Consider the following 27,273-nt stretch of genomic DNA (forward strand, 5'->3'; position numbering starts at 1 on the left):
TCATAATTTTCAGCTATTTATACAAGACAAATGTGATTTGCAAAAAGTAACAATGTAAAAGTCAAGTTTTTGAAGAAGTCACTTTACTGTATTTGCACATCCGACGCGCGTTCCGCCACCTTCACCTCAAAACACGCATCCTGTACATTTCACAAACGCTGCTGTGAGTTCTTGCCGACCTTCACCCAATGACAAACATCAGGACCCCCAAGAGGACCAGGATGGAGGACGACGACATGCCGGGAGACAAACTAAAAACGCTGTAACGGGAGAGTAAAGAAAACATGAAACGTAGAAATACTTTACTGGACACTTTAACACGACAAATCTAAATGTTTCTATTATTTGTTTATAATGTTTACATGCTGCTTTGCACTTGTGTGAAATCCTTAGCAGGTGCACCTAATCATGTGGCTTAAACTTATTGTCACCAGTTGTGTGTCAGAAAGTGAAGACTACCTGCTCAAATCAGGAAGTGGCGTGGGGGTGGTGGTGCGCGCGCTGTGGAAAACATTTATTATTGCGGGTAGGGCATCAAATTGTCAAAGGAAGTATGAAGACTACCTGCTCAAATCAGGAAGTGGCGTGGGGATGGTGGTGCGCGCGCTGCGGAAAACATCGAACATTTATTATTATTGCGGGTAGGGCATCAAATTGTCAAAGGAAGTATGAAGACTACCTGCTCAAATCAGGAAGTGGCGTGGGGGTGGTGGTGCGCGCGCTGTGGAAAACATTTATTATTATTGCGGGTAGGGCATCAAATTGTCAAAGGAAGTATGAAGACTACCTGCTCAAATCAGGAAGTGGCGTGGGGATGGTGGTGCGCGCGCTGCGGAAAACATCGAACATTTATTATTATTGCGGGTAGGGCATCAAATTGTCAAAGGAAGTATGAAGACTACCTGCTCAAATCAGGAAGTGGCGTGGGGGTGGTGGTGCGCGCGCTGTGGAAAACATTTATTATTATTGCGGGTAGGGCATCAAATTGTCAAAGGAAGTATGAAGACTACCTGCTCAAATCAGGAAGTGGCGTGGGGATGGTGGTGCGCGCGCTGCGGAAAACATCGAACATTTATTAGTATTGAGGGTATGGCAACATATTTTCAAAGAAAGTATGAAAACTACCTGCTCAAATCAGGAAGTGGCGTGGTGGTGCGTGCGCTGTGGAAAACATTTATTATTATTGCGGGTAGGGCATCAAATTGTCAAAGGAAGTATGAAGACTACCTGCTCAAATCAGGAAGTGGCGTGGGGGTGCCCACGCTGCGGAAATCATCATCGTCATTATTATCAAAGGTATGACATCAAATGCTCATGGTTACCGTCCATCCCTAAGTAGGGATGTTGCCCATTCATTTATTCCATTGTGTACCGTGAAGCACAGGTGCCTTCTTGGTCTTCTTGAGGAGGATGCGTGACCTGCACTGGTGTCACTTGAGGACATGGCAGAACGTGTCCGTCCACCAGAGGACTGATGTCTAGCACAAAAAACAACACATCCGTTTTCTACTCATTCTCCTCTTTTTCACTTCTTCCATTTGTGTGTGTCGGGTCTCCGTGTTCTTGCCTTGGAAGCTGAAGGCCAAGACGAGGCTTCCTCCCTTGAGGAAGTGTCGGCTCTTCATCTCCTCCAAAGTGGCAAAGACGTTCCAGACAAACTTGCTGCCGATGAACGCCGTCTGGTTGTTCTCATCCACGCCCGTCCTGCTGCTGTTTCGAGGGTCGCCCCACAAATAGCTGCCTGCAAAGTGCATCACAACAAAACAATCACTTCACATTTACTTGCTGGTTGCTGTTTTTTTAAAGAAAAAAATACCCTGAAAAATAAGAAATGCCTTACTATACATGTTTTTATGTTTTTTTTTTTTTTAAATAAATGGCTACACTTGGCTATTTTTAAAATGTCTTATAAATGTCACGGTAACTAAAAAAACAAGAATTATTATACATGGTTATTTATTTATGCATTTATTTATTTTAATAATAAAATCCTTAGTGCACAAGGCCTTTTTTTAAAAAAAAAACATGGTTATGTAAAAAAGAAAGAAGCTTTTCTATACAAGGTCATGTTTTTAAAAATGCTTTACTAGATGTGGCCATTAAAAAAATGCCACTTTCTGTAAATGGTCATTTGAAAAAAGCCTTGGGCGTTAAAATAAATAAATAAATAATAGAAAACTATACATCATTGTTGTTGGTTTTTAATCTTGTTTGAAATGATAGATTTCCTATAAATTACTTCTTTCTTTCTTTTTTTTAAACATGTTTTTTTTAAAAAGCCTTACGATACATGATTGAACGCCTTACTACACTTGGTCATTTTAAAAATAATAATAAAAGCCTTACTAAGTATTGTCATTTTTTGAGAGAGAGGAAAAAAAGCCTTATTAGAATAAATAAATGAATGACTTATACATTGTTTTTTTTGTAATTTAAGTTTTATGATAATAAAAAAACAACAACTATTTTCTGTCTTCTACTGTCTTCTTATTGTCGTTTTAAAAAACACTTTACTATACAGTCTTTTCTTCTTTTTTTTTTTTAAATAAATTTTTTACTAGTATTCATGATCATTTACAAAAAATAACCATCCACGGTCGTTCTTTTGACCCGGGGAATTTGAGACCGTTAATCGTTTCAGGATTCAGGTTTGCGTCAAATCTGTTGGCCCTCCGGGGGCCCCCGCTGGCGAAGGAGCCCCAAGCAATTGCCCCCCCAAACTGATGGCAAGCTACGCCTCTGGCTACAGAACCAGGTACCTTAATGACTCTCTAATTAGTGGCTAGTCGGCTATTGAGCTAGCAAGTGCGAGTGACGGACGCGTGCTGACCATCCCCAGAGGTGCTGTTGTCGGACGTGAGGCTTCTCTGCTTGGACATCCCCAGAATTACGGAAGCTTCCTGATCCATCATGAGCGCGGTCCACTGATGACGATCGCACGGCCAGCTCAGCTCGTCGTCGTTGGTCCCGTTCAAAAGTTGAATGAAGACGGACACGTGGGTCCCGGCCAGTACGACCCCCACGCGGTACGCGTAGCCGGCCGCCGAATAGCGCCTGGGACCATAAATTTCGGTACCGACGACGCTGGAGTTCAGCAGGTTCTCGAAGTCGTCCAACTGCAGCGTGTTGTGAGGACATTGCGTCTCGGACACGTTGATGTCGTCCACGGAGAAGCCGCCGGTGCTGTTGGGGCTTCCTGAGCCTTTGACGGATTCAAACTCCACCTGGAAGAGCCGGGAGGCGTTCAGGGACACGTGGTGGATTTGCCAGTGGGACGTCACTGCACCTGCGCAGAGGTTTTTTTTTAAATTTTTACTAGGGGTGTCAAAATGAGTGCGTTCATTTAAAGTTCCTTTAAGACCTCTCTTAAACTCGCGATGAACGAGCGGCCCTGACTTGGAAAGCCGGAAACTGGCAGGAATTCCGGTCACGATGCAGCAGACGCGTCCACGTCACAATTTTGCAGTAATCAATGGAATCATATTGCATATATTTGTGGAGACTATTAGTTTAACAGCCCCCCCCCCCCCAATTTTAGAGTGAGAAAAGTTTGAAAAAATGCATTGTACATTTTATTGCACATTTAGAACAGATATCAAATTTGCGGTTAATCGCGAGTTAACTATTGAAGACATGCGATTAATTACGATTCAAAATTGTATTTTTTTATTTTTTTTTTTACACTTGCTACCGATCACATGTTAATGAAAACTTACTTTCATCCATCCATGCAAGTGAGGATCCTTACCAGCGATCTGCCCCACCAAGCGTCGAAGTCCCGTCGAGTCTTCGTCGTCTGTAAACTCTCTGATCCAGATGTTGAGCCGATCCGACGGACCCCCCGTGTGGTAGTAGTAGAACTGGAGGCACTGGACGTGGCACTCCCTGCTGGGACTCATCCGGGGGGTCTCCAGGAAGGCCGACGTGGTGTTGGCGTGCATGAAATAGCCGCCCCCTATGCCCATGACATTGCGGTCTGATGAGAGCCCGCTAACATGCGAGCGTTTCCGCACGTGTGTTGCTCACCGTTGGAAAGGTCGGTGTGGTCCGAGTGGGGGCCGCCGGCTGCTTGCGTCAACATCTGCCAGCCTCCGAGTCCGCTCGGCGAGCACGTGGCCATGTTGCACGGGTCGCCGAGCGCAAAGCCGCAGTACGCCGAGAACGCTACGCTGGAGTCTGGGGAGGGAGCGCATACGGACAGCCGCTATTAGCGCTAATAAACAAACATTCATGAGCACAAATCAAGGAATAAATGGAATTATATATTATACTATCCGTATAAAGAAATATTTTGTGTAAACGCCAAGTTGAAATAATTGCATTGGTATGACGTCGTTATTGCGAGCGTGGCACCGACTGCAGTTGTAGAGCAGGTTGAGCTCCTGGACGTCGCGGCGGCTCATCCCCAACCGCTGGCCAATCACGTCCTGGAAGGCGGCGTCCTTGGTGATGATGGTCGAACCGTTTCCGTTGCTGAAGGCGTCTTTCCCATAATGCATCACCGACATGTAGTCGTACGGGACGCCCTGCGCCGTGCTGCCCTCGGCTTTCAGGAAATTGTGCTCGCGACCTGGCAAGCCAATAAACACGTTAGCGTCGCTCGTTCGCGTTTTTAGCTTTGAAACAAAATGAGAAACCGTAGGCCAACTACTTTTTTTTTTTTTGTCCTTTTGCAGGACAGAAATGTCAAGCTGTAGATTTATAACTTATGAAAACATCCAAACGCACCCAAGCATTGTTTACTTTCCGAGTCACTTTCTGGGATTTTTATGCAGGAGGCCATCTTGGAAATGGGACTGCACCCTAGAGGTCAAAATTGCAACTACACTTTGTGTTGGTAAACAACAAAACCTAAAACCTGCAGGATTCCAGACCTCGAGGACCGGATTTGGTGAACCCTGCGCCAAATGTCAACGTGGAGTTAGCGCGCTGTCGTTTTCTGTGGCTCAAATGCTAACGTGTAAAAATTGAAAAATTGAAAATAAAACACAACTAAACACAAAATCGACATATACGACTGTATATGTAAAAAATACATCAGTGTGCTTTAAATGAAATTTTAAAGTCCAGTAAAAAAGAAAACGTTTACCAATTTTCATAGGGATAAAAATTTTTATGTTTTGAAAAAACAACAACTACATGATATGACGGCCTATTAGGGCTACGTATAATTTTTTTTTTCCAAATGGGGGCAATATTCAGAGAGAAAAAAACTTCACAAAGTGGCAAATTTAAAGTGGCAATTCTGTGAGTTTTTTTTCTCGGAATATTACCCTGCTGAAAAAAAATATATATATATTTATTCTTACACCGTCGTAGGTGTAAAAATAAAATACAATTTTCACCAAGTGACACACTGGCCACCTCCGCCTTTTATTCTAAGCTCAGTATCGTTGCATTTCATCTTTAACTTAACAGTTCATCCAAACAGATGCGGTGCCCCTAGAGGCAACAGAGAGAACTACAGGCAGCGCTCCTCAACTGATCCCAATTTACACTACAACACCGCCCACCTCCAGGTGGATGAATGAATGACTGGATGAATCGATTTGGAACCTTGGAGGACGTTTTCCAAGACGACGGTCACGTAGTCATCTCGGTCTTCTCTGGACTGCTCGTGGTAGAAACCAAACGCGTGCAGAAATTCGTGTTCCACGATGGCAATGTGGTCGCAGAACTGCCCGATGGAGAGGTCCTGACCGTCCGTCACCACTCGCCCGATATAAGAGAAACAGCTAGCGGGGACAAAAAAAAAAAAAAAAGGAGATTCTCAGCACAACATTTCACATGAGGTCATTTGTCGGCGGTTTCATGATATTTTTGTTCGTTATAAAAAATACAATTAGCCCAAAACAGGAAAACATGTGAGACATCAGCTCAGTAAGCAAATAAATGATGAACTTTAGATTGTGTGGATTTTTTTTTTCAGGGGCTGATCCCCAAAAAACATGGAAATGTTCAGCAAGTGTGACACGGCATCTGATACTGGAAAGTGTTTTGACGTCACCCGTCGAGCTTTTTGACGTTGATGAAGTAAAGCTCGTCGCTGCGCACTTTGAAGTCGATGCAGGACTTGAGCCGGAACTGCTCCAAGGCTCGGAGGGTTACTCCTTTCGCGTTCAGGTCTGACGCAACAACAAAAACAACAACACATTGCAGGCGATTGTTCAACTTGCATGTTTAGTAGCACTTGATTTGAAGGATGGGTTTGGTTTTTATTATGACTACGAATGTCAAACGCAAGCTGCTGAAAGTGTGCAGGCTCCCCCTAGTGGTAAGCAAAGAATCCATCAGTTCAACAACTATTTTGATCTTTTATTCTTCAGTGCACTTTAAAAGTGATCGTTTTTAAAACAATTATTTGGGTACAAATTTGATTTAACCAATATGAAATACATTTTAGTTTTTGTGTAATGTTTAATTTAAGTACATTTTTGTGTTTTGCTGTATTTTAAGTTGTGCCAAATTTTACTTTTTTTAAAAAAAAATATATATATTTTACGCCAGGGAATTACAGGAATGCTTCCAACTATATAGTTTACGAAGTTGATGTGAATTCAGTGGAGTAAATTGTGCCATTGATAACTAGTGAAAAAGATCCTTTTAATCCCACAAAACCATAATGCGTTATCAAAAAAAGACAAATTGAATACAACATTTTGATTTGATTTGAGATATTTTCTTCTTTCATTGCTCTGCTTTTCTTGCTCAGCCTTTTTACCTTCTGTTACTTTGTGAGCCTTTTCCAACTCCATCTTCTCAGGTGTGTCAGTCACAATTCAATTTCTTTCTTTTTTTTTTTTAACAATTGGGTTTCTCCGTTCTGTGGATTTTGGCTATGACTTTTGATTTATGGACATCCTGCAGATTTGTATCTCCTTTCCAACCAGACGAATTGTCTTCTAGAAACCCTGTCTGTCTTCCTTGGCATGACGAATTTTGGTCCAAAATGAAGAATTGTACTAATACTTTTAGTGATCAAATGTAAGAATAAAGTTTGCAACGAAAATCGAATACAATAAAGTAATATGGAGTAAATAATCATCATTTAGAGGACGTTGTGTTACTGGCATAACTTAATCCAGGTTTTCCAAGCCAACCATTTTGGAAAAAAATGCATCCCACGGGCGGTTTTGAGCTAACATCATGCTAACCATCTAGACTCATCGTGTAGCTTACGAAAGCGCTAAAACATGCGTGAACTGTTTTCAAAGTTGTCTGTAATTGTTCAATCAAACAAAGCCATGGAAAAAACGGAATCATAGAAATTTTACTTTGGAAGGCAAAAAAAAAGTTTGGGGAATTTATATGTGTTTACCTCTCAAGCCATGTGTCTCCTTTTTTTAATTTTTTTTTTACCGGATGAGCCAAATGGATGTCTCTTCAAAAAGATGTGGTCACATGACCAACTTCTTCTAAATAAGAAGGGCTGGAACTACTTGGCCCACATGACCCCGCTCTCCCCTACATGAGTTTGAATTACCTTTTTATAATTTTACACTAGCTTAAAATAATATTAGAAATTATTTTTGGGGGAATAAAATTTTTGCCTCGTTTTGGATGAACACTTGGACTCTTATGCTACTGTATTCAAATGTTGGCCCTGATGGTAGAACTAGGAATTATTGGAGGTGGTACTAATAATAAAAAAAAAAAAAAAGAATCAATCATTCACCGAGGCTGCTGTTGAGCACGTACGGTACCGGCGACGTCCACAATTTGTTCTCGGAGCTGACGGCGCTTCGCTGGAACGGCTCAGGCTGGAAAAAAAAATGAACTAAATCCCAGCTGTACTCGCACTCATTCTTTTCTATTTCACTTTTACATTTTACAATCAAAACACGACGATGAACAAAACTCACCAGGATGTCATCATACAATAAATCTGAATGAAAAAGCAAAGATTAAAATGTGTCCATTTGAACGGCAAAACGAAAATGAAAGAGTTGTAAAGGTCAACTTCACCCTTGTTTGCTTCCGGAACGTCCTTGTCAATTTCTACAACAAATACACAAAAATTCATATGATCATTTCACTACAAATCAAATTGATGGTCATTTTACAACTCACAGATTTCTGCAATATTTTCTAAAAGATTCAAAGGAAGATAAGCGAAGTGTGATAAATTCACCTCACTACAAAAATAAAGAAGACATTAAATGCAAACATTTCTACACAAATTCAAAACATCCCAAAAATTGAAATATAATCATTTTTGTTTTTATGCATTATTGATAGAGTAGTTATTATTTTTTTGTTTTGCGGTGTTCATGATTTTGTTTTATTGAGCATTTGTTTTAATTCAATTCTTTTTTTACGGACTGGATTTCCTGATTTCCTTCCTCATGGCGGGCCGAGGTTGGCAGCGCCCGTCTTTGGTGGCGGTTCACTTGCGTGCCAAATCCAAAAGAGTTGCTGCTACGTTTGTTTTGTTTTCACAACAATGGTGAACAACTTGCTGTTTAGAGTTCTTCCAAGAGATAAGGAATCCTTCTTTTCTGATACTGACAGCGATTGTAAAGCGAGGGGAAAAAAAACACTCTTCAACGTGAGCGCGAAACAACATCAAAATATACAACAATGTGCTTTGGTCGCTTCCCATCAGCTCCGTTTGTCTCTTTCCTGCGCAGATAAGATGAACCTTTGATTGCAAATTTCAGGCCGACGTGACACTGACCTGCTTGATAACGAGGCAAGTTTTAGTTTGCCGTTCAACGCTGACTATTTTCACACAATAATAAAATTGATGTCTGCCAGCTGTCAAACCGTTAACATTTTTAATCGGATTAATCACGTGTTAGAATTTTGATTAATCACAACGAATCACTTCATTAAAATGTTTTTCTTGTAATTAACATTTTTTTCGCCTGCCAAATTTGAAAAGCAACCTGTTATGTGTTAATTCTTTCATTTAATGTTATGAGGACGTCTTCAACATGCTTTTGATCCACTGCACGCGCTCATCCTCCTCTTTTTCTAATAAGTTAATGTCGACGGGGAATTGGACTGATTTCCACAAAACAAATTGATCAAATTGAACAAGCAAACTAATATAATTAATGATTACTGTATACAAATTGTGGGGGAAAAAAAGGACTCACCCACTATTTCCGATACACTCTAGTGTGGGAGAAGAAGAATATAAGAAGCAATTAAATCCACAGAGACAATTTTATGAAACAGTATTTAAATCAAATGGACTTCCCCTCCCCTCAAATTCGATTTTTTTTCCTTTTTCAAAATCTTACTCTGGTTGTAGACGCAGCCGCAGGAACGAGCACGATGACCAGCAGGAAAATGAAGCCTCTCATCCTCAAACGATGTCTGAACGCAAGAATAACAAAATACAAAAACAAAGAGGCAGATTAAAAAAAAAAAAAAAAAAAAAAAGTCATGTGCTGTAACGTGCACGCATGATGAGTTTACCGTGTGCCTCGTTGTCCTCCTCGATGGTTTGTTGCATTCTTGAGAAGACGCTGGAGGACTTTATAAAAGGTGACATGTGACAGGTGAGTGTTGACAAGTGCAAAAAAAGTAGCCTCCTGCCCACATTGATCGGCGCCATCTTGATACGCACCAACGACAACAACAACAGTTTGCTTATCGAGAAACTGTAACCGAAACTTGAATTTGAAACTGATGGCTGACAAGTGTGTGTGTTTCTCAATCAATAAACTTGATTAACAATTCTATTCCTTGAAGAAAGATGGAATTTGCCTTAACAAGCGGGTCAGGGTTCACATGACTAACATTTTCCACAGTGTGCGTCAGTTGGCGCCGCATTTCCAAAACATGTGGAAATTCACACCAATAAAAGGTCCCGGTTATCAGCCGAGTCCGAAAAGCGATCCTCCCGCTCGGTCTCCACCCAAACGCTCTCCTTCAGCGCCCGTCATTTGAAAGGCCAAACGGCAAATGGTCTTCATCTGAAGTTGAGGTTTCAAGTACGCGAAGGTCACCAGGCCACGATGACAAAGCCTTGCAAAAAGCGTGAAAGAAAACATTCGTGTTCCCGAAAGATAACAGCTCGTGTCTTTGTGTGCGCCACTTTTGTTGCGTTTTACGTAAGCACAACGATGGCAAGAATGTTTTCAAATGGCGACGTTCGACGCACTTTTGCATGACTATTTCACGCATGAAATGTAAACAGTTTTTTTGTGTGTGTCCAAAACATACAATGACGCTAACTGAACAGTCTTCTCCGCACATATTTTCGGTATCTCTTCAGCTAATCTTCATTCCTCTCCTTTCCACCTTTCAAAATGTTCCTCCGCACAATGTCGCTCGCCTGTGAACGTCGTCATATCGAACCTCACGTGTCATGACTGCAAAGTGGAAGGGAAGTTGGGTAAAAACTGCTAAAAGTGTGTCCTCTTATGTAAAAGAACGAACTTTTAACATTTGATGACCAATTCAGGAAGTCGTTTTTCGTTTCAGGAACAAGAAAAAAAAATACGGGGTGTGTGGGGGGGGGTGTTTGTTTAGCTCATCACCATGGCAATAATTGAATGGCAATTTGTTGCTGTTGGCCAGAACTCGCCAAAACAACACAGCTGTGGTTGCCAACACAGGTTTTTGTTTTATTGATTTATTTCCCCCCGTCACACACAAACGTGGTCTCCCCGGGCAGGATGTGGATTTGCACCGCCTGCGCTTACAAACACGGTTGTGTGTTCAAATCATGCCAAAACCCCACAAACATACAAAACGTGATTTACTCGCACCCCAGTAATTGGTAAACAAAATCAGTGTTTTACACATGCAAAGAAACACATCTTCAATTACCCAAAAATATATTTCAAGTACAAACTAAAATCTTTCAAGAAAAAAATCCCTAACGTACGAAAAAAACAAATCCACGACTTTTTGAACTTGGTCGCCACGGCGACAATGGCCAAACACACCCGGATGAATCAGTTTGTCCAATCATGAAAGACCGGAAATGAAAGAGTGGTACCGAGTTCAGGAAGTGGTGGATTTGTGCAAAGGGCCCATTCATGCTGTTAAGACAAAAAAACATGTTCGATTCCAGATGGACTGTAAAGGAATCTTAAGAGTTTGTGCAAGTGGGGGTTGCAGGAATGGAATGTTTCAGAACAAAGGATGCTAATTGCAGGGGGAGATGCAGAGCCGCGATAAGCTCAAAGTATGTTGTAAATCACATTTGTTTTACACCGGGGCGGAAAAGTACAAAACGGGAGAAGCCATCCAGTGACGCTGCGGATGAAGATCGGCCAATGAAAAGCAAGCTAAAGTTAAACTGCAGAAAACACGTAGCCAATAGAATAATGTCAGGATGCCTTTGTTTCTGTGTCATTTAAATACTGTGTAGTATAACTATTCACTGGGGCAACTCGGATGAGACTACGTCGGTTGCTTGAGACAGAGACGTATAGAATTGCATTGAGAGGGACCCGGGACCCGGGACCCCAGCTGTTTTGTATTAGATTTGAGTGTTAGGAATAAATCCACTCGTGTGTGAAAATGCCGGCTTCCTGATACCTTTCTATTGCAGAACGAGCACGCTATTGTTGGATGGGTGATAGTTTGGTAAGGTCACAAATTGGAGTCAGATTATTAACTTGAGTTTATATTAATATAGGAATAAATTCCAACAACTGCGAGCCCAGTTGCAACCTTATGCCCATCAACCTGCCGAGCCCAAATGTCAAGGTACGAGTCATGTCCAATAAGAAGCAAGCTCAAGCCAATCAGGAAGTGCAAAGTGAAGAGAAGAAATCAAAAGCGATATCGGCTGGAGTTTCAAGCAGTAAACGCAGACGGTGCGGTGTCAGTCCTGGGGAGGAGGAACCCGCGAGGCCAAGAAACGGAGAAAAGTGCACGAGGAAAACATCACGGCTATTGACACGAGCAAAAACAAGCAACAAAGGAGCGGAAAGTTGAAAAATGAAAACAAGTTATGCTGACGTGTTGACTGGAGATGGCGATCTCGAAGGTGAATACAAAATGGAGGCTGACACGACAGTCACATCCTGGGTCCGGATGGATTTCCCATCGCCAACATTCGAGGGCATCTTACCGGGCTTGTCCACGGCCAAGATGTTCACAGGAAGTGGAATCCAGCCGGCTAAGAACATCTGCCCCTTTTGCTGGTTACAAATGGCTGAGGACGCCGATGGGGACGAGTTCCGGCCCCGGAAGTCTTCCAACCAAAACTCACACAAGCATCAGATCATGATGAAAAGCTGAAACGGTTCCTGGACAGGTGCAGACCACAGGGACATAAAAGTCAATGCGGGAAAACGGACGGCGCTGTCAGATGTGAAAAGGAGCGCAAAGGTCGATCGGTACGGTGAACGACCGAACCAAGTTCTGTCCTCACCTGTCAGACCAGTGCAAGGTGTGGCGGGACCCGACACACAAACAGCAGCCAAAAGAGCAGGAAGAGACGTTCCTGAAATTAAAATATGAAATATTACAACCCAGATGAGGAACAGAAACAGGTTTGGGCGCAGCGCATATGCAGATGTTGAGCACTCACACAAACACGTCGTGCACGTCATGTGCAGATAGAAAAGGAGTTTTTAATGTGGGAAAATTCCACCAATACATAAATAGCCACAAAAGGAACAGTACAAAGTGATCATAAGCCATCGGAAACCAGAGGGCCCAAAACACCTTCTGAGTTTAAAAAAAGAAGAAAAGATTATTAAAAATTAGGAGCGTCAGGCGATTCAATTTTTTAATAGTAATTAATTGCATGACTTCAATCGTTAACTCATGATTAATCCTACATTTTATATGTGTTTTAAATGTACAATAAAAAACATTTCGAGGTTTTCATACTCTTGTTAACAAAAAAAAAAAAAAAGGTAAACAAATAGAAATAGTTCAAATGAATTTTTGACGTCAATAGCCGTCAATGGCAGTGAATGAGTTCATGTCACTCCAGACTTTCTCATGCAGTTCCACCGTTTCTCTTTGGCTACTCTGACACTTATGCAAAAATGCAAACTTTTCTGTCCTTTTGCATCAACACCGCAAGTCAGTGACGCTGAATGTCAACAAAACAAGCGGCCCGGCGCAAAAAACACACGCATCACACAAGCGTGCCGTAAGATGACCTTTTGTAACCTTCTCGGCTCGCCACAATGACACAATCTCTACAAACAATTTGATCATCAGTGCAGCACACGCCCCCCCCAAAAAACTTTCTGCACTTTCTGAAAACCACCACTAGATGGCAATAGAGCCATATAGAATATCATATTCCTAAATAGCAATTTTGGAGCTTCGTCCACATCAAACCAACGATAAAAAAAACACTATAACATCACTACTGACTAAAATACAAACAGCTGGCATTGTATTGCAAGACCAACACATACAGACACAGACAACTACAAAGAAATGATACAGCTAACTAAACGAGCAGTCGGACCAGGTGTAAAGTACTTTTCAACTGGCCTTAGTACACTGCACTGTTCTGTATTAAGCCCTAAACTTACTTAATAAATAAAAGAGGAACCATGAAAACAATCAAGTTATTTTTGTGTTGACATTCGTTCGAGACATTCGATGTGGTCCCGAGAGCTCTTTGAAAAAGTGAAAGAAGACGAAGAAGGAGATTATCTGCCGTCGTGTGCCGGCCCACCAACGAGCGCTTTATCTGCGGCCCGACATTGCGAGCCGAGTCAAAAGGCCACAGACAAGACTGGCCTTGCCCAAAGACAGCCGGGCGCGCGTCCGTCTGTCCATCTGGGCCGCCCGCAGGCCTGCAAAGCGCCGTTTTCGTGTCAAAAACAACAGCAAGTCTTGACAACGCGGCTTGTCGACAGAGCAGATCACTCAACTGGACACAATATTAGGGACGGCTCCACTTCTTAGTAGCCAAAAGAAGATAACTAACCAAAATGAGAGAAGAAACCTAACCCTGATTTGATTGCAACTAATAATAATCCAAAAATCTTAACCCTAAATCTGAAATCCTCAATTGTTTGAACCCCATTTTTAAATTAAGGTTTTACTTTTTGATACCCTAACTTCAAACCTCCTTTTTTTTTCTTCTAAATTTGGATTACGGTACATATACAGGTCAAATCATCAAAAAAGACTTACTGTACAAACATTAGTCAACAAAGTTACATTGCACGCAAGATAAAAAAAAAAAGAAAAAAGGATCAAATAATGCACTCGTACATCATAAAAGCAATTTGAAGGAGCGGAAAGGTTTTCACTCAGTGGACTCTGAGCTTCCACGTTGGAGGCCGACCGAGTCAGCACAGGACAAACGCTTGTAAAAACACACACACAAGATTTGAAACATACAGAAATACCGTATCATACGTTTATGATTGTCGTTGACTGTAAATAAAACCGTCGGGTGAACTGTGAACAATTTTAAGGCATCAAACTCGGATAACATTTGAAGTTGAGCAATTCATGTAAAGTTTTGCTGTTTCGCAACAAAGAAATAAGAGATTCAAGAACGGTCATCTTTCATTCAACCTCAAATTAAATATGGACGACGCAAGTAAAAACAACTTTAGTTGAACTAACATTGTTGCCATGAATGTCAGTCATTTATATTTGAAACACAACTCGTGTGTTTTTTATTTTTTTTATTTACACTTTTTTTAGGGCTCCAAAGAGATTTCAAGTTGGGCTCCCAAATTAGAGTATCAAGTCAAAGTTAAGAGTTTGAAATAAGGATTCCAAATCGGAGTTTGAAGTTTTCCGAGATTGAAGTTCGGGTTCTAAATGAGGATTGTAAACTTGTAAAATTGTGTCCAATTGCCGGCAAAGTATTTGTTATGTTTGTGAATTCCAGCTGGACGGCGTGCCGTGACACGCCGGATAAAACCAACAAATGTTGGGCACTCGCTGCTGTGTCATCATCGGGACATGTCGAGACGAGGAGAGGACCGCCGGGTCAAAATAAGATTGCTGCTCCCGCACTGCCAAAAGAAAACAACACACGACCTGGTAAAATACAACAAATAGGAAAATGTGTGGAGTTTTAGTTGCACATGCGTTTGAGCGTCACATTTTGTCCACGATGTCAACGGTGTCAAGATACAGCAACTGTCCAAACTGATACATTTAGATATTTGGAGCACTTCAATTATGGATGTTTATGATTTGTTTTTTTATGCTAGAGCATACAGAAGGCTCCGATGCAGCCTCTGAACTGAAGAGAATGCTCGACGCAATGGTAGTTATTACAAAAATGGCCAGCAGGTGGCAGCAGAGAATAAGAGATCAACCAGGGCTATGTTGCAAAAAAAAGCTTCCCCTGCCCCACCGCTTTAAACAGATTTGTGAATAGTGATGAAACTTAGCTACATATGCTAATTGCTGCAAAACAGAAACAGATACAAATATGCCTTTTTTTTTTTTCGGATGAAAGAAGAGACTCTAATCTTTCTTTTGGTAGCTTCCATGTTTTTATAGCAATAGAACGGGGGTTGCTTCAGTGAAAATTGCGGCGAGTGAATGAGTTAATAGTATTGATAAACAGTTTGATAGTTGCATAGGTAAAAAAAAAGAAAAAGTGTGTTTATACATTTGTTATTGTCTCAGAGTTTCCATTATTTTTCTACATTTTTGAAATGTTTTGGCCATGATATCAACAATATCATGACACTGTAGATAACCAATATTTGTATCACATTGCTTTTTATATACAGTGTGTCTGACTGATCTCAGTTTTATAGTCAGAGTTTTTTTTTTTTTTTTTCTACAATTTTTGCCAATGATAACAGTATCGTGCTACATCAACTGTCGGTATCCGATATATCGCTATTTTTAGCGCTGAAGAAACAGAAATACTTGTGTACAGTGTCTGTTTATTTAAAGAAATGTCATCTGCTGAAAATAATTCAACAAACTTCCAGTTTGTTTGATGAGAGTTATGTTTATTTTGTTCAAAAAACAAATCGTAAACAGCAACAGTTAAAAACAATAAATAATTGTGGAACAATTGAGCTACAAAACAAATAGAAATTGGATTTCAGCGAGAGTGCAATTGGGAAGACATTTCAGCCAGAATCTCTGGAGTTGGAGTTAATCGCTGTTGACGAAGGCCTTGAGGTGTTCCTGGAGGTCGCTAGCAAAAAGGTCCAGCTTCTCCTTCAGGTCTTCGGCGTAGGGCGCCACCACGCGCCGCACCTCTCGGCTTCCCGAGTAAAACTCTTCCTGCACCCTGAAGGTTATGGGGCTGATGTTGTCCTGGAAGGCCGTCAGGTGCTGGTCAACCCGCCTCATCAGCTCCTGCGTGAAGGGGCCCAGGTTGCGTTCCACGTCGCCGATGCTGCTCTGCAGGCCGGCTATCATTTCCTCGCTGCGCCGCCGGAGCCTCGCTTTCAGCCGGTCCGAATCCATGTTGTCGGCGTAAGCGCTCAGCTCCTGTTTCAGCTGATCCACCTTCTCTTGGATCTGGAGCTTCACGGTGTCCGAGTATCGCTCAAACTTCTCGCTGACCGAGCTCAGGTCCTGGCTTAGCACATTCCTCAGGACGTCGGCCTCGGTGCTGATCTTGGCCACCAGCCCGCGGGCGGCTACGGGAAGCTTCTCCTTCAGAGCGCTGGCGTACTTGCTGGCCACGTCGGCCGTCTGGGCCAGTTGAGCGCTGCCAGGGAGCAAGAGAACAACAGATCACAGATTCGATTCAGCTGGGCCAGAGCAACGCTATTAAGATAGAATTGACAGACGTGTCATGACAATGTCAACAAGGGTAAATATATGCATTTAAAAAAGCTCTTTATTGTTTATATAAATACCCACAACTACACTACACTGCCTCTGTTATCTGTGTGGTCAAAGACAAAACTAATATATTTTGGTCATATCATTTTACATTTATTTATTATTTTATTTATTTATTTTATTATTTATTTTATTTGGGAGGTGTTCGTCCCCGGGGACGACCCAGAACGCGCTGGAGAGACTATGTCTCTCGGCTGTCCTGGGAACGCCTTGGGGTCCCGTCGGATGAGCTGGCTGAAGTGGCTGGGGAGAGGGAAGTCTGGGCTTCCCTGCTAAAGCTGCTGCACCCGCGACCCGACCCCGGATAAGCGGAAGAAGACGGACGGACGGACGGACGGACATTTTACATTTATCCAACTCTTTCTTTTTTTTTAATTTTTATTTTTTATTTTAATCCAACTCTTTCTTTAAAGTGCACCGCCTGGACAATCCACAACAAACTGTCCATTTAAAAAAAAAAAAAATCAAAGCGAGAGTAGAATTACTTTCTGCCTGTATACTTAAAATACTGATACGCTCCTTTCATTCACTCATTCGAAATCCAAAAATGCGTAAAAACGTTTTTTTGTACTTTGTCCTTCCCTCCAAAAATGTTTTTTTTTGTTTTAGCTGTTTTTTGATGCAAGAGCTTACAGAAGGCTTTGATGCAGTTTTGGACATGAAGAGGTAGCTTAAAGCAATGGTAGTCATTACAAAACGTCCAGCAGGTGACAGCTGAGTATAAGAGATCAGCCAGGGCCATGTTGCAAAAAGTTCTTGCAATGATGCTATATTCGAATTCTAATTGCTGCAAAATGGAAACAGATACAAACATACGTTTTTTTCCTGATGAAAGAAGAGACTCTAATTTTTCTTTTGGTTGTTTTTATAGCAATAGAACACAAGATTCTGTGGGCCTGGCAAAATCTGTCAAAATCCAGTCAAACAGCCGGGAGCAAAGGGGGTTGCTTCAGTGAAAATGGCTGCGAGTGAATGAGTTAAGTGGATCTCGTGGAACGACTTACTTGACTTCAGCCCCAAACTGCGACTTCATCACCATCTCCAGCGTGTCGTCGGCGGTCTTGCTGGCCTTGGCGATGTAGTCCCAGAAGGCGTCCGTCAGAACCTCCATCGGAGGCTTGGGCGCGTCGGCGTGAAAAAAATTGCCATTGCAGCCTGTAAGGGGGAGACGGATTGCAGATGCTTTTCTATAGTTCATGACCTTTTGCCCACGATATCAAATGTATCACGATATCAACTGTGGATTACTAATTTGTCACTGTTCACAATTGTAAATCTGAAGAAGTGAAAAAATGACTATGAGATTAAAAAAAATGTACCGTATTTTTCACATGATATAAACAGTATCATGATACGGCAATTGTGGATTTTAAGTCACTATATGCCCATATATAGTGACCATTTTTTTAAATTGATTTGTTGGATTAAAAAAAAAAAAAGAAAAAAAAAAGGAGAGCAATGATGATGTCAAATCGAATGAACAATACTGAGCTCTCCTGTAAAAAAATAAAAATAAATATATATATATAAATATATATATATATATATACACGTATATAGTGACCGTTTGTCCGTTTTTCAGCTTTCGTAGTTTCAATTTCTGCAACTAATTATATTTTGGCCATGATATTAACAGTATCATGATACAGCAACTTATGCGTATAGCTATATAGCTTTTCTTTCGATTCTGGAATTAACAATATTTGTAAATGTTTGTGCTTGATATAGACTGTATCACGATACACTTTGTTAATATTTTCCCCCCCCCCCAAAAGTGTACCAAACCAATGTGGTGTGCTTCAGTAGCTGGCGACTTACCAGAAAGCGCAACCAAAGCGAGCAGAACAAAGACCCTCATGACTGCTGGAAACACAAACAGGATGTTGGTTGAAGGTCAACAACATGCCAGCGCATTTATGCTTATTTTGAACAAGAAAGCCTGCTAAATCCTCACCTGCTCTTGTGTCTCTTTGTGGCGTGTGTCTGCTTGAGTGTGCTTGTGTTGCCGGTTTTTATACTGAATAAGCCTGACAGTTGTACTGGAGGAGGCAAAGTCCAGGAGTCCCTGCCATGTTGTCACAAAGCGGTCACATGACTTAGCCGAGAGAGGCTAACGATGCCAGGTGAAAACACATTTCAGGCAGGAACTTTGCCGTTTTTTGTGTTTCCACGTTGGAGTGGCGACACTGAACTCTGAAAAGTAGTGAGAACGCTCTGCGGTGAGTTTTAACGCCGCCAGCCAATGGCGTCCAGATAACACAAGATAAACACGGTACGAGGGCACTCCTGTACTTTGTAACAGGGTCACGCCAGGTGCGCCTTTTTCTTTTATTGATTTCACTGTTGGGATGAGGAAAAAGAAGAAAAAACAATCCTGGAAACGATCAAACTTTTCCACCACTTTCCAACCACACAAAAAGAGCTTCAGTATTCGGCATCCCCACTTTATAATTGGTGCTCCGTTTTGGGCAAACTCTCGTCGGAGTCAGTCAAAGTACAAGCTCAAAATGGTTGCTTCAAACTAAAATGCTCGACTTCCTGTTCAACTTGCGCTGATCATTAAAACTTGTCCAGGTGGCGCCACCGAGTGACTTTTGGTAATCATTTTTACTAGTGACGGACAAATGAACTGCTGAGTGAAACACTTGTGATTTTTTTGACTCCTCTAGATGGCACTGTTGGTTTTAAGATGCAGTGGAAATGTAACATTTCATGTTGTTTTGTGCTAGCCTACCCAGTCAGGAGTCCAAAAATATCACAAGTGTTTCACTCAGCAGTTCATTTGTCCGTCACTAGTTTTTACAGCAGAGAAAATCAAAGTAGCTTCGCAAACTTAGGGAGAGAACATACAATGACAAGATTTAAACATGAACAGAAGATGTGCAAAAAAGTAAAAGTAGGTTTCTAAAATGACTAAAAGATAATAGGGTGAAATTGAATTAAAAATGTTCAAAAGAGTTTAAGCATTTACACTTCTGTCGGCAGCTGTGTGCAGCATAACAGCTAACTGCCGCTTCACCATGTTTGCTTTGAGCTCCACTAATTGAACGTAGTAGCACATTGAAGTCGACTGGAAGAGTTGGGATTTGGGATAAGGTGAAATATCACTAGACGGGTAAACCTTTACTTGCTCTCTTCTGGCATAAAGTGAATGATTTCATGTTTTTCTGTTTGTAATTCTAGCATCTTCTTTTATGGATGCACTTGATTGTTATGACTTGTCCCCTGCCTTCTTGGCCAGATCATCCTTGTTTTTATTTTCTGGTGTGTAATGCAATTCTGTATCGCTGCCGAGTTTAGGTAACAAACCCCGGAACTCGGAACCCGCCGAGGCAACCACAACTGCAAAAACTGAAATCTAATCATAAAGAAAAAAAAAAGTCAAACTAATCCTTGTTCTCAGTTTTCCAAGATATTTCTTTTTCTTCTATTTCTTCCGTCTTTCTTCAAAGACAAAAGTAGTGAAGAACAAATCTAATCTAAATTGTTTGTCGTCTGACTTTGACGTTGTGGTGAGTCAATCATTATGGAGACATCGACGACCGTGTGCTTTTGTGTTTGATTTTGTCTTTTGACGTCATTTTACATTGAAGGCCAACGCCTTAAGAGGCTGACGATGGCACAGTCCGCTGACCCTTGGCCAGCCTGACTCATGGTGGCTGTCATGGGAACTTTGACCCACAAACGGAACGTATGCGAGGTGAGCAGGCACAGTGAAAACCAATGGGAGACGGTGAGCTTTTCTTTCCCTTTTTTTTTTTTTTTTTGGCCACTATCTAATCAGCTGTACATCAGCGCCTATAGATAAGAAAGGTTCGTTTGGAGGAGAAGATCTGGAGAAAAAACATGAAATCTAGCGATAGGTTCTGAATAGGGTTACGTCCTCGGGATGCGTGCTTTTGCTTAGGACATCATTGCAGATAGTGAGTGACAGCAAGGCACATGCGGCCTGGACTTTGGGATTATTAGCGTCGGCTTTGCTATAAAAGCTGCGGCAGCGCATCAGTTGAGCAGAAGCACTGCAGAGTTTTCACTGGCAGATACTCTCACAGGTAAGAAAGAGCACAAGCTCTTAAGCGTCTTCTACTCGTCTGCTCTGTTATCCTTCGGTTGGTCAAAAATGTACGTCGCACATTTGAGCGCTGTCTCTTTTCACTCTAGATCCAACAACCATGAAGGTTCTCGCTGTCCTTGTTCTGGCCGTTTTCACTGGTGAGTACAAAGAGACGACAAAGCACTGGTCAAACTGTCTTTATTATTATTATTATTATTTTTTAGAAGGATAACCCAGAGGCATTGCTTCAAATTCAATCAAACGGAGAATTTTTCTTTTTGCTGAAAATATTTTCTGAAGGAGAAGCGGTTTGGTTGGCTTTGCAAACATTTAACCTCCGTGATGTTTTTTCTCTCAACACGGGTCCTTTTGACAAACCCCAGAAAGCTAAAGAAAAAGCTAAATAGTGAACGACAAAGTGCAATTTCTACAAAAATCGCATGGGAATGCTGAAAAGCTGAATGCCTAAGATTTTTACGCATGTGCTTGATTTCAGTGAAATTATAATCCATTTCCTGATATGATAGTCAGTTGGTGGGATTCGAACCTGCGACCTCCTGGACAATGCACTTTACCAACTGCATCACTGAGGAGTATCAGGCAGCTGATAATGATGATACGTTGAAAATGTCAGTCCTATTGAATATGAATGGGGAAAAGTTGATATTTAATTTTAAATTGTGAGAAAAGTATTGTGGAATCAGACGATATATTCCCAGGATGGCGCGAATACGGTGTCAATCGGATGTATTTATGAAGGAGTAATTGCACGGCAAAAAAGTGTGGAGGGTAAAAATCCCAACAATATGTGTGGGAATGCGTCCGCATTTGTTGGAGAAAAGACTTTTGCCAGACGGTCCAACTAAAATGACTTTCTTCATGTTCCAGGCTGCAATGCCAACCTCTTCCACGCTGATGCGCCCAAGCCCCAGCTGGAGGTGCTGACCGACGCCTTCTGGGACTACGTCGCCAAGGCCACTCAGACCGCTGATGACACCATCCAGATGATCCAGAAGTCTCAGTTGGGACAGGACTTCAGGTATGCCCCGAGACCCTTCCCCGAACTCCTGCGGCAAATGCTGTTGTCTGACGCTTCTTTGTCCTGCTGTCCTCCAAGCGCCCGGCTGACCGATGGCACCGACATGGCCAACCAGTATGCCGTCACCCTGCACGAGCAGCTCCCCCCCGCGGCCAAGGAGCTGATTGCCAAGGTGAGCGCCGAGGCCGACAAGCTGAAGGAGCGCGTGACCCTGGAAATGTCCACCGTCCGTGAGAAGATGGAGCCCTACACCAACAACGTGAAGGTCCAGATCCAGGAAAGAATGGAGCTGATCCAGTCAGAGCTCAACCAACTTCTGGCCATGGATTCCGAGACCCTGAAGACGGAAATTGTGAGGAGGAGCGAGGTGATCAAAGCCAACCTGGACCAGACCGTGGCTGACCTTCAGGCTCAGCTGGGGCCCCACACTGACGACCTGATGCAGAAGGTGGATGAGCACCTGAAGACCTTCAAGGAGAGCGTGACCCCAATGGCCGAGAAGCTCCAGACCGAGATGACCCAGAGAGCCCAGCAGATGAGAGACCTGGCCTCCCCTTACATCGGAGAGCTGAGGGACACCCTGGACCCCTACGCCCAGGACCTCCAGGCTCGTCTGTTGGCCCTCTACGAGTCCTTTGTCAAAACCAACTAAGTCAACTGCCGCATTAACAACAACAACAACAAACTGAATTCACCAGCATGCCGTTCTCTCAGGAGGACGGCAAGTTTGTTAACAGAAGGGCATCGCGAGCTGATCAGAATCTGTAAATGTTCATGGTTTACTTCAGTACTCAGTGTTGGTCTGTTCCAAGCAGTCTTCCATTACAATCAAAATAAAGCCCTTCAAAACAAAAAAAGCGAACTTGTGACTTTCCTTACTTGGTGAGAGCTTGTGTGTGGATCATCCTTGTTGGTATGCATGTGCGATTACAGAAAACTTAACAAATGAAGGAATCTGTTATTTTTGGTTCCGATCCAAATACTAATGGTGTTAAGGGTACAGCCCACTGCAGAATAAACTAGAGATAGACCGATAATCGGCATGGCCGATATTGAGTATTTTGCAGAATATCGGTATCGGCCCTTTTAAAAAAAAAATCTGACGAACGATAAAAAGTAAATCTAAAAGCATTTTAATGTCAGGAAACTATTCATTTAAATTATCAGTTAACTTTATAAGAGATGCTGTTGACCTTGAGAAGCTTCTGAACAATACAAAAGTGAAAGTTTAAGATTTCAGGTATTTTAAAATTTGGGGGGAAAAATATTTACTGTATAGAGTGTTACTCGTTTAAGTTTCCATTGAACTTTTTAAGACGTACTGATAACCTTGGGAAAATATGTCTATTGTCTAAAATAAATAATTTATTTTTTTAAATGGCGTCCCCGCAAAGCAGGAAGTAGGAAGCAAACACAGCCAAAACACAACTTTTGCTGCTTTTGTTTCTCTTGTTCCACTTCTGTTAACAGCTGATCCACGCCACACAATGCAAACCACTTAACTACAGTATTCAGATAGAAAGGCCAGGTTGGAACTTGCCAAAAGTAGTCAGTCCTCTGGCTTCCGGATTGACAAAGTTGAAATGTTACCCAAATGACCTCGAACGATGGATGTCGATGGAGGTTTTCACTCGGGACTGGCACGCATACAAACTGAATTTTGTGAAATCAAAACATTTCCAAATGAATCACAAATGACTGGGAAAGGTTTTTCCTCAACATGCGGTGGGAGCCTGGCGTGTCCAGGCTTTGCGTGTTGTCAGAGTTGCGACATCGCCAAGGAACTGGACCAGACATGTTGGGTTACTGGAAGTTCAAGAGCACATCCTGTTTGCAGTGTTTTTTTGCGCCACCATCCCTGCTGGCTGATTGCGCCCACGCTGCGCTACACAGTGGCAAACAACATTCCACTCTTCTGCCTCCAGCTGTTTCCAAACAAGGTTAACTCCTAACGCAGCACACAATGCTCTTTTCTCCAAAGCATGCTTAGGAACATTAACTAATAATGATTCAATACTTTTTGTACAACTTGGGAATCACTCAGTACTTAAAGTAGTTTTTTTTTTTTTTTTTTTTTTGCTACACCACGTGTCGCTAAATGTGATGACGTTTGCTAAGCCTAAAGCGTGGAGGACGTGCATGGCAAGACCGCAATGTAGTTTCTTCCCCTTGGCCAATATGTTCTGCATCAGCGTACAGTATGTTCCGTTTTGAAAAATCAAAACATATGTAGCGCTACATTCATAGAGACTATGTGCAACAAAAAGAAAGAAGACGATTGATGAAAATGGTTAGACAGATAGTTTCACTGCATGTACTGTATAGCTTTGTAGAACTTTATAATACTTTTGCATGTTAATAATAATGTTGCTGTTTTTTTCTAAAATTGTATCTAATTTCCTCATTTCTATTTTTGCTTATTTTGTACACTGGCGACACTGGTGAGGATAAGCAGTACCAAAAATGGATGGATAACATTCTTAAAATTAATTTTTCATTAAAAAATAAATAAAGTCCAATTGTTTTTGTGGTTGTTATTGTTTGTTTTTGTCTCCCCCTATCCTAATGTCTTTGCGCATTTTGTTTGTTTATTTCTTATAATATATGAATCGTCTGATTTTCTTTTTTTTCTACAACTGTACTTTTTTAATCTAAAAGTTTTTGTACATTTTCTTATATAATATTTTTGTATTTCTTTCAATTTTTCTATTATCTTAATATTGTTTTCCAATATTTTAACAGTGTGATTTTCCCATACATTTAAAAAAAATACTTTTGTATAATTTTATAATAACTGTGTATGTTTTATTTCATAATTCTTTTCTTTTGGGGGACCGGGTGTTTATATATATTTTTTAAACCATCTATCTACATTTTCGAAACTCATGTACACAGACGAAGAAAAAACTATTTCAGACAAGCCACTTCACAAGTCACATTGCCACCTACTGGCCCGGCATGAACACGACAGGGATTGTTTTGACAAGTCTTCCCAACTTTTCTCAATGCTGACGAAGGTTTTTGAACAAACACGCAGAAAGTGTCGACATGCGAGAAAATCGCGTGATGTCTGAGCACTAATAACCCGTCGTCCGATGGCAACGTCATCCGGCATTAGCTCAGACGACCGTTGGCACACTCCCCCCTGACTTTGTTGTTTTCCCCTTTGTCAGGCTTTTTACTGTAAAAGCTCATCACTCTCACTTCCTCCTCCTTCCAACATTTGGTCTTACAAAAGACCTTTTGTTTCAATTCCTCGGCGAGACAACAAGAAAAACAAAATGCTCCATGTTTAGCTTTGCCACGTGGGTAAGAAGACTGTCAACAATACAGAATACAAAACCAAATAGAGAAAATCTCTAAAAAGCAATAGCAAATGTCCAGGTGCCGTGTTTACAAGCTAGAAAATGTAAATGTGGTTTGGTCACTTGCGAGTGGTTAACCCCCCACCAGTTACCCACCCCACCTCGCCAATCCCCCGCCACGCTAGGCTATCATGTGTTATCACGACTCGGTGCTAATTACCCGAGCAAGCCGACTCAACTAATCTTTGTTCCTGTACAAAATTATCTCAAAGTCCCAAAGGGCAAAGAGCATGACACGTTTGACACACGACGCACGCAAGTCGTCGTAGCGTCACTTTGCAATCAGGAAGTGACATGCACGTCGGGACTTTCAACTGCTCACGGGGACCCCAATTTAGAAAACTTTTCGGACAGTTGTTTCAATCTTTGTCTTTTAAATACGTTAAAGCCAAGCAACTAAATCTTTAAAACCAAACAAAAGAAAAAGTCCCAAGTTGAATGTTTAAGGCTGTTAGTCGCTAATTGACGAGGCTCAATTTAAAAATGTAGTCATCAACCTCCATGGTTGCCAGTCACTAATACTGCAACCTACAGAGAGGTGTAAAAATCACGCACTACAGCAAAACTAGAACTGCTTTAAACTCACTCAGACTTAATGCGCTTCCTTCCTGTGCTATTGAAAGATGTGTGTGCGTCGGCGCCAGACCGTCCAGGTGCGGACGGCGGCATTTGCATGCAAAAGCGCAAGTAACAGGCCGACTTGGCATCCTGCTGCTACGTGCCGTTTGTATTCACGGGGTCGCTTGTGATGCTGAGCAAACGTCGCCGAGGCTCAACACCCGCTGAGTCGGCAAAATAGGACCTTTTGTCATGGGGGGAGTGGGGGGGGGGGTCCAGGGGACAAATTAACACCAACAATCAGCAAGGTTACAATTTTGTCAGAATAGTGATTATAGTGCAGATGTAGGATTTGATTTTAAATCAGTTTAACTTTACTGTGCAAAAGGTTTCATTATAGCACAAATGTGATAAGATTAAGTGCAACAGTTTTCGCATGTTAAACACATTTTGTGATTTTAACTAATTTCAATACAGCTTTATTAGGAAAATAGAAAAATACTTTCCACAAGGACAATTCTTAGCAAATGATCAAAATTCTAAATCATTTGCATTCTTCCCAATTTAATATTCAAATTTTTTGAGATGGTGAATTTTGTTTTTTTGTTAGCTATAAATTGTAATCATCAAAAGTGGGAATCACGAAATATTTCACTTAACAGTCAATGCACGGTACTTCGTGTGTTCCCCTTTTTTAACTGAACCGAAATAAATGGAGGTTTACACAATATTTAACTGTTTTCATATATGAGCTGTCAAACAATTATTTTTTAAATCAGATTAATCACATTTTAGAATTTTAATTAATCACGATTAATCGCTTAATAAAAAAGGCTTTTTTTTTTAAATCTACATTATTTTCCCCGCCAAATTTGAAGAGCACCAGTTATGTGTTCTTTCGATATTTAATGTTATGAGGACATCGTCAACATTTTTTGATCCACTGCACACGCTCATCCTCCTCTTTTTCTAATCAGTTAATTAGTTGCATAATTTAAAAAGGAAAAAAATTACCCGATATTTTGACATGAACAAATATTCTAAATGCTTTACTTTAATGCATGAAATGATGTTTATTGCTCAAACACAACCTGTGCTACCTTAAACGTAGCCATCCGCTGTCACGCTAAAGGCTAAAAAATTAATAGTGCAATAAATCTGATTCTAATTCATGAATTAATGCGATATTTTTTGTGATTAATTAATTACTTAACGCTTTAACTTTGACAACACTAATTTATATGCAAATTAGTATATGTTTTTATTATTGACCGAAATTTGAATCCATCATTATCTAATGAAGCTGATAACAGCAAATAAAACAAGCAGCGTGAACTTGGTCCAGCAGCGTCACATAAAAGTCATCACAAAGGTCAGAAGATATTTTGATGTAACACTTTTTGGGGGGGGTGATTAGTTATGGCATCTCACCCACATGCATAAAATAGTGTGGCATCAACAAAATGGAAACAAAACAATAACAAAAAAAAACCACACACACACAAGGGGAAACATTTTCGGAACCCCCC

At 41.4% G+C, this 27,273-nt stretch overlaps 3 protein-coding genes across 53 annotated transcripts; 1 reads left to right on the forward strand and 2 right to left on the reverse strand.

Annotated features, from left to right (window-relative positions):
- Positions 1-61: 61 nt before the first annotated feature.
- On the reverse strand, positions 62-12,171 carry LOC144058012 (meprin A subunit beta-like). Of its 50 annotated transcripts, XM_077576185.1 has the most exons (24): positions 12,041-12,171; positions 9,427-9,484; positions 9,249-9,324; positions 9,102-9,120; positions 7,966-7,998; positions 7,863-7,885; positions 7,676-7,760; positions 6,008-6,125; positions 5,557-5,735; positions 4,358-4,570; positions 4,027-4,176; positions 3,749-3,955; positions 2,831-3,286; positions 1,568-1,741; positions 1,373-1,478; positions 1,228-1,263; positions 1,126-1,161; positions 1,011-1,052; positions 903-944; positions 788-829; positions 680-721; positions 565-606; positions 460-501; positions 62-260 (listed from the first exon to the last, which is right to left on the reverse strand). In XM_077576185.1, exons 1-24 carry the CDS (start codon positions 12,096-12,098, stop codon positions 182-184), a joined length of 2,358 nt encoding a protein of 785 aa, XP_077432311.1. In that variant the 5' UTR covers positions 12,099-12,171; the 3' UTR covers positions 62-181. The 50 variants fall into 50 exon arrangements, with proteins under 50 accessions (XP_077432311.1, XP_077432258.1, XP_077432265.1 ...); XM_077576132.1 differs by lacking the exon at positions 1,126-1,161 and having other exon boundaries at positions 12,041-12,113; XM_077576139.1 differs by lacking the exon at positions 1,011-1,052 and having other exon boundaries at positions 12,041-12,113.
- Positions 12,172-15,857: 3,686 nt separating this feature from the next.
- LOC144058048 (uncharacterized) lies at positions 15,858-20,250 on the reverse strand. Of its 2 annotated transcripts, none has more exons than XM_077576255.1 (4): positions 18,683-20,250; positions 18,547-18,588; positions 17,733-17,883; positions 15,858-16,591 (listed from the first exon to the last, which is right to left on the reverse strand). In XM_077576255.1, the coding sequence occupies exons 2-4, from the start codon at positions 18,584-18,586 to the stop codon at positions 16,027-16,029; spliced, it is 756 nt and encodes a 251-aa protein (XP_077432381.1). In that variant the 5' UTR covers positions 18,587-18,588; positions 18,683-20,250; the 3' UTR covers positions 15,858-16,026. The 2 variants fall into 2 exon arrangements, with proteins under 2 accessions (XP_077432381.1, XP_077432380.1); XM_077576254.1 differs by having other exon boundaries at positions 18,547-18,591; positions 18,683-19,356.
- Positions 20,251-20,635: 385 nt separating this feature from the next.
- apoa4b.2 (apolipoprotein A-IV b, tandem duplicate 2) lies at positions 20,636-22,675 on the forward strand. The gene is made up of 4 exons (XM_077576253.1): positions 20,636-20,780; positions 20,890-20,940; positions 21,671-21,821; positions 21,900-22,675. The coding sequence occupies exons 2-4, from the start codon at positions 20,901-20,903 to the stop codon at positions 22,471-22,473; spliced, it is 765 nt and encodes a 254-aa protein (XP_077432379.1). The 5' UTR covers positions 20,636-20,780; positions 20,890-20,900; the 3' UTR covers positions 22,474-22,675.
- The last annotated feature ends 4,598 nt before the right edge of the window (positions 22,676-27,273 follow it).

This window comes from Vanacampus margaritifer, chromosome 9 (genome assembly GCF_051991255.1).
Source record: "Vanacampus margaritifer isolate UIUO_Vmar chromosome 9, RoL_Vmar_1.0, whole genome shotgun sequence".
Lineage (NCBI taxonomy): Eukaryota > Metazoa > Chordata > Actinopteri > Syngnathiformes > Syngnathidae > Vanacampus > Vanacampus margaritifer.